At 43.3% G+C, this 14,105-nt stretch overlaps 1 protein-coding gene across 1 annotated transcript in view; it reads left to right on the top strand.

Moving 5' to 3' along the window:
* Positions 1 to 14,105, top strand: part of PTPRQ (protein tyrosine phosphatase receptor type Q) — a 1,423,303-nt gene that overhangs the window by 1,268,892 nt on the left and 140,306 nt on the right. Inside the window, exon 54 of the mRNA XM_069227528.1 lies at positions 13,031 to 13,057. Within this exon, the coding sequence (XP_069083629.1) occupies positions 13,031 to 13,057 (27 nt within the window). The remainder of the gene's footprint in view (positions 1 to 13,030; positions 13,058 to 14,105) is intronic.

Genomic DNA, 14,105 nt, shown 5'->3' with positions numbered 1-14,105 from the left:
TAAGCTGTGCAAAATGTCCAGCCTGCCTTCGCCACTTGTACTGTTGACCCTAAAATAGTATGTACTGTTTGGGGATAGATTTGTGGTACCCTGTTAGGTGACAGCAGTTCAACCACGCTACTAGGACATTAGATGATTAGTGCCATGCCAACGGGTGGTGCCTCTGGGCAGAATCCGTTATCAGGGCACGAAGATTTAAATGTGGCATACTCCCCTTTGCCAATGTGGCACAGGTGTTTTATCTATCTCAGAGATGGCTAGATCCTCAGGATGCCAGAGCTATAACCAGGCCCTAGGTGGGTCCAAAACCACACACTGGAATATTGGAAATAAACACAGCTGACCTAATTCAGTAAAGGATCATATTCGCCGCAAATCAAGCTCTTGTGAACAAACGCCAGATGACCTTGATTCACTGAGTTACTGAAATAGATAGATGAAGCTATGTCACTTTGCATTCTGTAGTAATTGGGCATGCACAAATTTAACGTCAGCACAAAAAAATGCATATTCATAATGGAAGGAACCAAGGAATGACTAAGGCCCTGCAAAGCAAATGAATGAAACACACATGAGGTAAGTTAAGTCCACATAAAGTTTGACAGGTGAAGGACAGTGTCTGCCATTTTGTCTGATCCCTAGCTTTCTCTGTTGCAAGCAATGCGAAGCTGCAACTTGCTCGTCTATTGACTTTAATATTCATAAACTTTATTGCAAAGAAACTGATGTTTGCTTAATTAATTTATACTGAACATAGTTCGGGTTTTTCAGAAAGCCTTTTCGAGCATGACATACACAAACTGCACCATGGCATTTGGCAGAAAACATCAATTTTTCCTGTTGCAGACGCATTTTCATGTGCATCGTGTGTACTGAAAATGTGTGAAATATGAGAAATTTTTATTATGTGTGCAGGCGCAAGGTCAAATGGTGTGCCAAATAGTTTTTGCAAAATCACTCAGCCAACACAGTGTAAAAACACCAGACCAACTAAGGCTATTCAATTAATAAACTACCCCGGTGTTAAGCAAGTGTATTTTTAAGTCCAGTATCTCGTAATTAGTTTAAGATGTGTTTTTAAATTGATCTAAAATCCGTTCTTCCCTAACTTCCTAAATGAACACAAGCTCTACGGCAACCATTTTGTAATATTCTCATATACTGCTGGTTCATCCATAGTTTCCTTCCTGTTGTTACGGTCTCATACACTTCGGTGCAACTAGAACTTAAGAGTACAAACACTTTTAGTCTGGTCTGTCCTTCTCTGTCAAACACTTGTGCTACATGAGAAAGGTAGGTTACTCTGGGTAAAGTGGCTGCTATTCTGCCAATAAAACTGAATAACTAACATTCAGTGCCAACTGCAATGTTCTTACCTCTCGACCCTTCTAAATAGCTGCAGGTATTTCGAGGACAGTATCGTGACACGTCTCACTTTAGCTATTTCTGTCAACGTTTCTCGCTCTTACAGGCCACCTAACACGCCTTTGAGTCCAGTCCCTAGAGGATAGTTACTTATGTTCAGTATTTTGAACACACAAAATCACGTGCACCTAAACTATGGGCCAGATTTACAAGGCCCTTGCGCCACACTAGTGCCATTTTTTTTAAGCTAATGTGTCAAGGAGTCCATTCCCCAGCGCCATATTTACAAAGTGGTGCAATGCTTGAATTGCACCACTTTGTAACGCCTTGCACCACATTATGCCCGCGCCAGGCATAATGTATGCATGGGGGACTCTCCCTGTTAGGAGGCCCAGGAATAGGATGCAGGGAAATCTACAAGAGTTTACTGCGTCATTTCTTCCATCATTTTTAATGCCTGCACAGGGCAGGCATTAAAGTGATGGACCCATAGTAACCTATGGGCCTCCCTAGTGTTTTGCAAAGCGCCTCAATAGCATCATAAATGATGACGCTATTATGGAAACAACTGCCATTGTGTGCTCTATTGTAAATATGGCGCAACCATGGTGTCGCTAGGTGATGCAGGGGTGGCACAAGAAAAGTGGAACATCAGGATGGATGCACCACTTTCTTGCAAATCTGGGCCTATGTGCTTACCAAAACAAGCTCTCATTTGCTATTGAGAGGCACACGATGAAAACTATGGCCCTGATTCTGACCTTGGCGGACGGCGGAGGCCGTCCGCCAAGGTACCGCCGCCAAATGACCGCACCGCGGTCAGAAGACCGCGGCGGCCATTCAAACATTTCCTCTGGGCCGGCGGGTGCTCTCCAAAAGAGCGCCCGCTGGCCCAGAGGAAATGCCCCTGCAACGAGGACGCCGGCTCAGAATTGAGCCGGCGTAGTTGCAGGGGTGCGACGGGTGCCGTTGCACCCGTCGCGTATTTCAGTGTCTGCAAAGCAGACACTGAAATACTTTGCGGGGCCCTCTTACGGGGGCCCCTGCAGTGCCCATGCCATTGGCATGGGCACTGCAGGGGCCCCCAGGGGCCCCGCGGCACCCCCTACCGCCATCCTGTTCATGGCGGGTTTCCCGCCATGAACAGGATGGCGGTAGGGGGTGTCAGAATCCATGGAGGATTCCCCCGAGCAGCGGAAAGTCGGCGGGGGACCGCCGACTTTCCGCTTCTGACCGCGGCTGAACCGCCGCGGTCAGAATGCTCGTGGGAGCACCGCCAGCCTGTTGGCGGTGCTCCCGTGGTGGCCGCCAGGGTCAGAATGACCCCCTATATGTTTGATGTGATACCCACTTTTTTGTTTTACTAAGTAACAAAACACTTTTCAATTGGGAAACCAAACTTAAACAGGTAAACTGCACATTTTAAATGTCCTGATCTGACAATGGAAAATAAGAGTTCCACTCGGTTTAAGACCCAGTTGGATTTTTTTAAATAGGCTTTATTTGATCACGTGCACTCTTGAAGCACGTAGCACGAGTTATGCATATAGTCAGCAGTTTCATCATTCACAAAGGAGAAAACCTAAAATGAGACACTTGATCGGGAACAAAGGTGATATTGTCAGGAGCTTCTAAGGCCCTGTGTAGTGAATTGGTCTCCATTCATTACTTAAAAGTGCCTCTGCTTCTACAAGCATTTAATTCACCATTGAGCAGAGTGTCCTCTCGTCCCTGATCTGGATTCATGTTGTCGCTGTCGTGTCTGAGAGGGTGGAAATAAAAGTGAGAGAAACACCATTTAATTTGGGATATTGAAATTGCAGCAACTGTTGTCTGCTCTTTCAGACATGTTCTTTTGAATTTTCCAGTTCTCTACTGATAAATGATTTATGCTGAACACAATTAATCACATTATGGTTTCTGAACATATAATGAGTTTCCGGGCAAACCATTTCATTTGATTCTGGTTGCAGATTGAAACTGGGGATCAGTATCTAATCATTTCAGTTGGAATGCATTTCATCACTAAAAACTCTGTGTTTTTTCACCGAGGTTTAGATTACAATCTAAAGTCTAAAAACGTATCTATTACAAATGGATGCAACAATAACCATTTGCAGCTGATCAAATGGAATTTGCAAGTAAAATAAGCATGCATTGGCAAAGCCAATAGGTCTTGCTACAAGAGCTATTGACTTTGTCAATGTGTTTTAGCCATGTTGCACAAAGCTCCACGTTGGCCGCATCTCATGACTTTTTTGCTAATTGCTGGGGGGGGAGGGGGTGGATAAGGGCAAGATGGAAGGAGAAGGCATGTGGGTTGGCAATACAGACAAATAGTAAAACAAAAGCATTGTGAAGAGGCCAGCAGTGGCCACATCATAGCATGTTTTTTTGTTTTGCACAGCAGGAAGCAACTGAAAGTTAAGGAGAACAGTGGTTGAGATCACCGATAGAGGGATGGGGTGGTAGGCAACATGGTTAGATGGAAGGGATGGGAGGCAAGTCGGAGAGAGAGACAGTATGTAGAGAGACTGGGAGAAAGCAGACAAACGCATGCATGCAGAAGGAGTGCATCCACCGAAAGGAAAATGTATCTCCCACATGGCAAACAGTGGAAGGACACACATACTTTAGGCATGCAACATGGGAGGGTCAAAGAGACAAAGATGAAGTAAAGTCAGCACACACTCACCAAACAGAAGTAAGCAAATGAGTGTGACAATGAAGCCAAAAAATGGTGAACAGTGGGAGGGCTGTAAACCCACTGTAAGGTAAGAAAATGTCTAACAAGCGACAGCATAAGCACTGTCTTAGGCATGACCTGACAGTGAGTTGGATGGAATGATTACAGTTATCATATTCCTTGGCACTGTTCAGTGTTTTTTTTTTAATTGGGTTACTGGCTTTGGGGAAAGAGTGAAACACTACTCAAGCAGCAACTAAAATCTTTATCAGGTTGAATTTACAAGCAAACCCCAAATTAACCTGTGCTCAACTCACTGGTAGCTTGGCACAGGGTAGTCAGTATTAACTTAGAGGCAGTGTGTAAAGTATTTATGCAGCACTTCAAACAGTAATAAAATGAAAACACAACACGAGAAAGATTCCACACCAATCTCGAAAAATAGAGTAAATCATAACAAATAAATCAAGACAAAAATTATTTTAAAAACTAATCAATAAAACCAGAGATATGGAGTTTTAAAGATGTAAGTGAAAATAGCGCCAAAAAGCACAAAGCGCCAACGGTGGTTATCTGGTTGTACTGGGCCGGGACAAAGTCACAGTTTGGGCCAACAGCAATGGACCACGGGCAGGCTAAAGGGACCCACTTACATTTGCTAAATATAGTATCTTAATCCTGGTTGTGAAGAGCTGCGGAGTCCTTCTACGGGAATACATCGTATAGCAGAGGCGATGTGAGGTCCAGGCGAGGAAAGGTCTCTCACAGTGGCAGTTCCATGGAGCTGTGAAGTGTGATGTGATATCCTTGTGTGGAGAGGTGGCATGCAGCAGCCGTCCCGATAGGCTGCATAGGGGAGGCCATGTTGTGGTGTGGAGAAGTAGCACTTCCGGCGGGCTGCTGTAGGTGATACAGAATCCTTGTGTTGGGGAAGTCCACATATTAGAGGTGATGCATAAGTTCCACAGGACATGCACCCGCTGAAGAGATGCATCAGTATTGCTGAATCCACATATAGACTGGCAGAGCACCTTCAAGCCCACTTCCAAGGGTTCAGGACTGGGGTGGCGCCGCTTTGCAGAGAAAGGCTAAAAGATGGCAGAGTCCAGGTGCTGAAATCAAGGTTATTGGAAGCCTGTTGTGTACCTGAGGCTTCTGATAAGGCGGTCACGCAACTAGCCCTTTGAGTCACTCTGGAGTCCTGGGTTTAGAAGTGCAGGTCCAGTTTTTTTCACCCAGGTAGCAGGCAGCAGGGCAGTAGGCCAACAGGCCAGCCGGGTAGGGCAACAGTCCTTCCAGGCAGAAGTTCATCAGAGTGGCAGTCCTTTCAGCAGCACAGCAGTCCTTCTTCCTGGCAGAGTCCACAGCTCCAGAAGTGTACTGAAGAGTTGGGTCCATGGGTCAAATATTTATACCTGGTGCCCACTTTAAAGTAGAGGAAGCTTCTAGGGTTTTCCACCCCTCTAATTGTCAGGCATCTCCTTCCTCTCTGCCCTGGCTCCAGCATGTCTTGGGGTCACAAAAGACTAGTGACAGACCCTTTGTGAGACTGCTTATGCAGAGGCTTTGTGATTCTCAAGTATGGTATTTAACAGCTCCCCCTTGTTAGCTCGGTGTTCCATCCTGACAACACCTATCTTCCATTTGTCTCACTGTCTGGGAGAAATACACAAGACCAACTGCCAGCTACACCTAGTCATGTGGTCCCAGGATCAGGCTGTAGGCTCCAAATGGTTAGGAGAAGAAAATGTCAACTTTCTAAAAGTGTCATTTGCAAAACTGTAGTTAAAAATCTGACTTTAGCATTAAAGGGGGTTACAAATATTTAGATACCAAACATGGACTGTGTACCTGCTTCCAATTGACAGTTATCACTTATTAAATGTATTAATGTAATCCAGTGTTATCCAATGGGAGATGTAGGTCTTACAGTAATGAAAAATACATTTAAGAGTTTTTCACTAGAAGGATGTGTAAAACTTAAAAGTACATTTCCGACCTCTTGAGTACATCGTACCCTTCCCCATAGACTGTTCAGGGCCTACCCTAGTGGTGACATATGTATTAAAAATGAAGGGCTAGGCCTGGCAAAAGCTTTATTTTTTCAGGTCAAAGAGGCAGTTTAACAACTGCACACACATGCTACAATAGTTTAGTTTAGTTTTAGTTTAGTTTAGTTTTTAGCATTTATGGAGCGCATGGCGACCCAAAGGCATCCCAGCGCTAAAGCAACAAGGCACGAATAGGTGGAAGAATCGATACTAATTACAGAATAAAAAAGTTTAAAGCTTTTTCCTGAAGAGGCGCTCAGAGGATTCATAACGGAGCTCCATAGGAAGGGTATTCCAAAGGTGGGAAGCCTTGCTGGAGAAGGAGTTGTTGCCCCAGGCTCTCTTAGACCGAGAGATGTGTGCATACCTAAGAGAGGAGGAATGTAAGTTCCTAGAAGGAATATGCAGGAAAATACGTTTCCTCAGAGAAATGGGGCCCTTACCATGTAGGGCCCTATGGACAATGCAGAGAGATTTAAAATGGATCCGTTCTTTGATGGGGAGCCAGTGGAGAGTAGAGATAGCCAATTTCACGGAAGAATATTTTGAGGAGTGAGTAAGAAGCCTGGCAGCTGCATTTTGTACTCTTTGCAGCTTCTTTATGACATAAAGAGGGGAGCTGAGGAACAGGGAGTTTCCGTAGTCCAGCCGGGAAAGGATTAAGGCTTGAATGAGGATTCTTCTAGCTGTAGGAGGGAGAAGGGTGCAAATCTTTCTGAACATACGCATGAGACCAAAACATGTAGAGGAAACTTTACTGGCTTGGCAATCCATAGTAAGCCGGGGGTCAAGCATCACACCTAAAGTTTTAACTTGAGGTTTGGGGAGAGGAAGAGTACTGAAGGCATCTGAAAGCGAGGGGAGAGGAAGAGCGGGGGGACCATTGCCCAAGACCAGGACTTCCGATTTTCCATCGTTAAATTTGAGTTTGGACTCAGTCATCCATTTGGCAATGTCACTCATACAGCGAGAGAGGTTAGCCCCCGGCGAGTCTCCAGAGCTGGAGAGGGACACCACTAGCTGAGCGCACAATAGCAGGCCTGTGTTAGAAATGGGGTCTTTGGTTGGCAGTCAGGTTACCCCCCAGTCCAAGCAAGGACCCTCACTTTAGTCAGGGTAGGTCACATACATTCCAAATTATCCTATGCCCACCCTTTGGTAGCTTGGCACTGAGCTGTCAGGCTTAACGTAGAAGGCAATATGTAAAGCATTTGTGCAATAAATCATGCAATAACAGTGCAAACACCACAAAGATACACCACACAAGTTTAGAAAAATATAGAATATTTATCTGAGTAGATTAAGGTCAAAACAAAAAAGATTTGATAAATACAAGTTGAAATATCACTTTTGTAATGATAAGATGAGGTTTAAGTTCTTAAAAGCGAGAATGGTCTCTTGCAAGCACAAAGTACCTGGCTTACATTAAAATTACATGCACGAAGACCGCAGAGGACGAGATGCATTGAAAAAGGTAGGTGTGTGTCGGATTTCTGAGCGCACACAGACAATGCGTTGATTCTTTTCCACCTGGCAAGGGCTTTGCGTCGAATTCCGGCGTGCAGGCTTGAATTCTCTTCGCGATGCAGGGTCTTTTGACCCCCAGGGATGATGCTTGGAAATCCAGGGCATGCAGGACGAAGTCCCAGGTGATGCGTCGATCTGGTGGGTGTTGCGTCTGAGTTTCTGTTGTATGGCAGGCGCTGAGTCGATTTCTCTCACAGGAAGTTGGGCTGCGTTGTTCCAGCTTGCCGATGCGTCGATCCAATGGGCTGTGCGTCGAAGTTCGGGTCACAACGCTGGCACTGCATCAATCTCCACTCTGGGCGCCAGGCTGCATCATTCTGGTTCGGGATGAGGGGATTCTTTCCCCGCTAAGCAGGCTGTGCGTCGTTTCCGGCAGGCTGTGCGTCACTTTTTCACCGCACAAGGAGTTCTTTGCAGAGACAAAGTCTTCTTGGCCCTGAGACTTCAGGAAACAGGATGCAAGCTCAATCCAAGCCCTTGGAGAGCACTTCTCAGCAGAGTCAGGGGCCAGCAAGGCAGCAAGGCAACAGCAAGGCAGCAATACTTTACAGCACAGTAGTCCAGGTGAGTCCTTTGGGCATCCAGGCAGCTTATCTTGGCAGGTTGAAAGTTCTAGTTCAGAGTTGCTTTCCCAGGAAGTGTCTGAGTTGGTAGGGTCAGGGACCCAGTTTATATACCCAAATGTGCCTTTGAAGTTGGGGAGACTTCAAAGACGGGCTTAGAAGTGCACAAGGTCCCCTTTCAGTACACTCCTGTCTGCCAGGGTCCTGGTAGGGGATTTGGCAGTCCATTGTGTGAGGGCAGGCCACTGTCCTTTGAAATGTAAGTGTCGGGCCTCCACCCTTCCAGTCCAGGAAGACCCCTTCAGTATGCAGATGTGTGCAGGTGTGACTGATCATCCTGTGTTTGTGGTTGTCTGGGTGAAATGCACAAGAGTGCTGTCCACCAAACCAGCCCAGACGTGGATTGTAAGGCACAGAAGGATTTAAGTGTAGAGAAATGCTCACTTTCTAAAAGTGTAATTTCTGAAATAGGAATATAAAATCCAACTTCACCATCAGTAGGACTTTGTGTTACCATTCTGACCATACTAAATATGACCTGTTTACCCCTTTCTAATCATAATCTACCAATCAAACAGTTTATGAGGGTAGCCTTAATGTTAGCCTATGAAAGGAGCAGGCCTCACAGCAGGGGTAAATGAATTTAGGAGTTTTCCACTACCAGGACATATAAAACACACAGATATGTGTCCTGCCTTTTACCCACATAGCACCCTTCCCTCTGGGTTACCTAGGGCCTACCTTAGGGTGACTTATATGTAGAAAAAGGGGTGTTTAAGGCTTAGCAAATACTTTAAAATGTCAAGTCGAAGTGGCAGTGAAACGGCACTCACAGGCCTTGCAATAGCAGGCCTGAGACATGGTTAAGGGGCTACTTATGTGGGTGGCACAACCAGTGCTGCAGGCTCACAAGTAGAATTCAATCTACAGGCCCTGGGCACATGTAATGCCTTTTACTAGGGACTTACCAGTAGATCAAATATGCCAGTTGGGTATGAACCAATGTTATCATGATTTATGGGAGAGGGCATATGCACTTTAGCACTGGTTAGCAGTGGTAAAGTGTGCAGAGTCATAAAACCAACAAAAATAGTGTCAAAACGTGGAGGGAGGGAGGCAGGCAAAAAGTTCGGGGTGACCACCCTAAGGCTGTCAGGTCAAACGGCCTGAAACAGGTTTAAAGAGCTACTCAAGTGGGTGGCACAATGAGTGCTCCAGGCCCACTAGAACATGTAATTTACAGGTCCTGGATACTTGTAGTACCACTTGACCAGGGACTTGCAAGTGAATTAAATTGACTAATTGGGTGTAAGCCAATTCAACCACATTTAAAGGAGATAGCACAAACACTTTAGCACTGGTTAGTAGTGGCAAAGTGCTCAGAGTCCTACAAGCCAACAAAAACAGGTTCAGAAAACAGGAGAATGAAGACAAAAATGTTGGGGATGACCCAGTAGAAATGACCAAGTCCAATGACTTTGTTATATTTAATAGTTTAATTACTTATGTTCTTTTACTCTGTGTTTCACCAATGGAAACACACATTTTCCCCAGAGATGGCTAATAGAGCTCACTGTGCACTAGGGAGTGAAGCTGCTCCTAAGTGATGAAGTCCAATGTGACTTCAGAAAGTTGCTTGTCGTCCCATTTGAAGGTTATGTGACCTAGTATCCCATCTGCACTTCCACCTCCTGGGCAGGACAAAGACTAATTTGATTTGTATATGGCTGGTCTTTTCTGTCTTGATAGAATGAGCAAAATTGATGGGCTTGAATGATACTCACAATAATACCATTGGTTATGATTCATTAAAACATTCTTTACAGCACATTTTTATTTTGTTTATGGAGTATGTCATAGGCAATACTCAAGAAGACATGGGCATGCCCAAACATAGGTTGTGTAGGACAATTTGTGATAGTGTCATGTAGGCTCTCATTATTCTAATGAGACTACTGGATTTGAGCGACGGAATCGCCTGCACTGTGGGAGACTGTGTCTAACTCACTTCAGGTGACACCTGTCGCCTAATCTGGGCTTTGCTCAGGCTAACTAGCAGTGCCTCATCTCCACACAAGAGCAAGGATGATTGGGCAGCAGAGCTCATGACACAATTGGCTCCTCAGGGAAATCATGGTCACTAAGATTGCATCCGTTTCTCTCATTTACATTAGTCTCACATATACAAGGACAAGCACAAGTACTTCAATAACCAGTACAATGAAGCATAACAGGATTAAAATTGTGACGAGGAGAGTAAAACATAAAAATAATGCTACCATATTGTCACTAGAGTCATCATTATCATCATACACAGCTTTATTCAGTTATATTCAACAATCAAAGCAATAGCATCATAAAAATACAGAGATAAACTCAAGTTCAAAAAGAGAGGACACAACTATCATGCTATCAGAAATAACTTAGGAGGAGAAAAAAAGCATAAATGCTTAAAATCATACACATACTTCCCCGCAAGTTGTATTTAACCACCTGAAAGCCTATTCCTCTTAGAAGTCTCATTAACAGCTGGTGAACAATCACAGTAATCTTAAAATACATATGTTAGTCAGAAATAAATAATGAAAACTATAAAACTTAGATCTAGTCATTATAGTTTTTTAGATAACGTGTGCGTATGTACCATGCAGCCGCAAGGAACTTGCTGACCGCACAGAACAGGGGAGTGGAGGTATCCCTCATCATAATCCTTAGGGCATCTTTACAATGTCTCATGTCCATATTCCTACAAATTGGGCGTAGCCACTTCCGCTGTGCAGTCCTATACGCGGGGCATATAAACATAAAATGTACTACGGATTCTGGAGTGCAATTACAGCTAGGACATAAATCAGTTGTTGTAGTACCACTCCACGTGCTGTTGAAAGATTTAAGAGGTAAGCATCCATACCTAAACTGAATATATAAACTTTTGCTTAGCTGGTCAGAAATTGAATCCATAAATGGTTCAAGATGAGGATACCACTTGAGATCAAGAAATTGGGATGTCAGTCTGCCATGTGACATATGTAGCAGGTAGTTTTCCCTGACAGAAGTCCAATAAACTGTTTTCAAGTGTTTCTTGTGGTCCCTCCTTAGATTGTAAGGTTGACTCCAAAAGTTTTTAAGACCCAAAATATGAAGCCAATTTGAGATATGCTTAAGCCAAGGAATAGAAAGTGCATTGGGTCTATCTAGAATATCTTCGAGGGACTCCTTGTATACAATTAGTTCAGGAGTAGTCCAAATGCGAACCCAAAAAAGCAGGGGTCTTAGGACAATTACATCTGAGATACGCGAAAGACCAAGGTCCCAAAACAATTGGATCAGAGGGGTATTCCGAGGACATGCCAGAAGCGATCTTATAAATCTATTTTCCCCCACAGAGAGTTTACTTACATTAGAAAATCCCCAAATATCTGCCCCATAAACCACAGCACCCTGGGCCTTTGTCACTAGAGTCATTCAAATAATTCCTACCTAGGCAATATTAAAGCACAGCATGTTAAGCTCTAGTTCTGCCCTTCAGGTTCCTCTGGAAAGGCATCATCCCTCATACCTGAGCAAGAGGCCTGAAGTCTGCATAAGCAGCTGTAGCTAAGCGTTCAGCAATCAGCATACAGTCGTGGTCATCTGGCTGGAATCTCCCTCTAACGTGTATGGGACGGAGAAGTGTTTTTATGATAAAACAGCTGATGTTCTGAGAAAATGTCCCTACGTAAGGATGTGTATGTTTCTATGAATACCAGAGACAAAGCGTTACCACGTTTACCGGCAACCTATCTTACTGCAGCCTTGAGAAAAGCACAGAGTGAAAGAAATATCTTGTTTAAGAACGCAGTGCTGGCCTAGGCAAAAAAAAGATAGATAGAGAGAAATAAAACAAGACCACAAATGTGGCTATTATTAAAATAATAAATGAAGCAGGATCAAATATATCTAGGTTAAAGTGCACAGCAGCAGGCCTAGTTCGATTAGATAACGTACATGGAGCTATAACTAAAATGGCTACACAACACCCTCCCCTTGTCAGTTCAAAGGTGGTTCAAAGCCTAATTATATATAAAAACTACTAAAATTCAACCTAAGAGATATATATAAGAATGTCAATAATGACAAGTTAAAAGACACTTGAGCATATATAAAAGGACAATTTCAAATGTTAACTTGTGGCGTAAAAAAGGAAGAATTTCAAGAGTCAGAGTCATTTTGGAAGTTGTCAATCGTATCCGGGATAATTGAAGACAGGAAATCTTCCACTTCAGCAGGTGGTAAAGTAGGAGGTTCATCACCAAGGGAATCCAAGGAGCATTCGTTTGGAACAGTGAGGCTAAAATTGGTCTGATCTTGTTCGTATTTCCATAGGGGGGTCGAGGCTAGAAGTGGTGGTTGTATTACCCATTCTATGTTGAGATTGGGAATGATTTCCAATTGCCCGGTCTCTCCCTGTAGTGGCACAAGGAGAAAAAAACAATGGAATGGAATGCTACCCACAGCAATGACAATAGTGTTGATTAATTCAGCCATTCTATCAACCAAATTGTTATTTTACTCCAAAGGAATTTCTAGCAGTGTATGTAAAATGCTTCAACAGAAATGTGCACCATGTAACCTATTTGATTGAGCGACTTGTGAATAATTGTCCATCTAATTGCTGGTATTTTGCTGCTGCCTGAATGTAGGGCATTTACAGAAAAATAAAGTATTTATTTGGAAAACATGTTCTTGTGCTACTGCAATGAGCGTGTTGGCTTATAGTTGCATGCTGAACTTTAAGATAATTCATGCAATATTTACAATTTTACAACTTGTTCTGTTTAACTTAATCTCTGTTGCAGGTTACTTAGTTATAGAAAATCGCTCAAGTAAGTTTCTTCTAAATGTGTGCGACTTTAGTAATATAGCTAGCTGTGTGGGTCCTTTTCCTGTGTTTATTAGAGCAAACCTCCAACTTGGGTATAAATCATAAAAGCATGACTAATTGCATGGTAACTGGAGAAATGCTTTCTCTCTCTCTAGGGTGAAGCTTGCATGTCTGTGTTTTAGCTTGGGAAGCAATATGGGGATATTTAAACTCCCGGGGTTAAAAACTGTGTAATTATTCAATGAGGTCACCACAATTTTCTGTAATATGCTCTAAACCGCAGCAAGAGCGGAAAATGTTTCGTGAGAGATAAAGTTATGATGTTCTCTAGAAAACAGGATTCATTCCGGGATATCGCACTGAAATCATAAATCTTGAAAAAAACACTAGGAAATGTTTATTTATACATCCAAATGCAGGACTGCAGCCTCCCAAATCATGAGAAAATAATAATGCCTAATTTTTGTCCAAGGTCGTTGCTCTCTTGGCTTCTTTCTTTCACTGAAGTCAAATTCCTTTCTAATTGAACCTTTGAACGTTAAAAAAAAGTTCGTCCCCGTCTTGGCTTTTCCTAATTTAATTTCTGCCAAATTCCTTTCTGTTTAAGCTATTCATATAGTTTTAAAACCCTGGTGAAAATTCCAGGTGACTAGTTACAAATGGTTTCAAGGGGATATAGATGTAGGCATGTCAGTCGTTGGCATTCACTGAGGTTTTGTGGTGAAAATTCCATTTCAATGGTGCCACATCTGACTGGACATTGGTATCTGATTGTGCTTGCTGTTTTCTGATATTTGTAAGAGTGACATTTCGTTAGTGTTCTCCATTAAACATAAGTGATCCAATAGCCAAAAAAAACTATTTTACTGAAGTGGTAGCTAGTAAAAAAGCCTTTTGTAAATTGTCTAGTGAAATTTCCACCAGGGAATGCAGAAATGCATGTGTGGCCTTTCAGTGCCAGCTTCTCCCTTGGGTATTTAACATTTAATTCCCAAAGATGGTTTTTGTCTATTTGCTGCATTGTTTTCCCATAATAAAGAATCCATATT

This window comes from Pleurodeles waltl, chromosome 4_1 (assembly GCF_031143425.1).
Source record: "Pleurodeles waltl isolate 20211129_DDA chromosome 4_1, aPleWal1.hap1.20221129, whole genome shotgun sequence".
NCBI classification, from domain to species: Eukaryota; Metazoa; Chordata; class Amphibia; order Caudata; family Salamandridae; genus Pleurodeles; species Pleurodeles waltl.
Note: the sequence above shows the minus strand (reverse complement) of the source record. Positions and strands in the feature narration are given on the sequence as shown.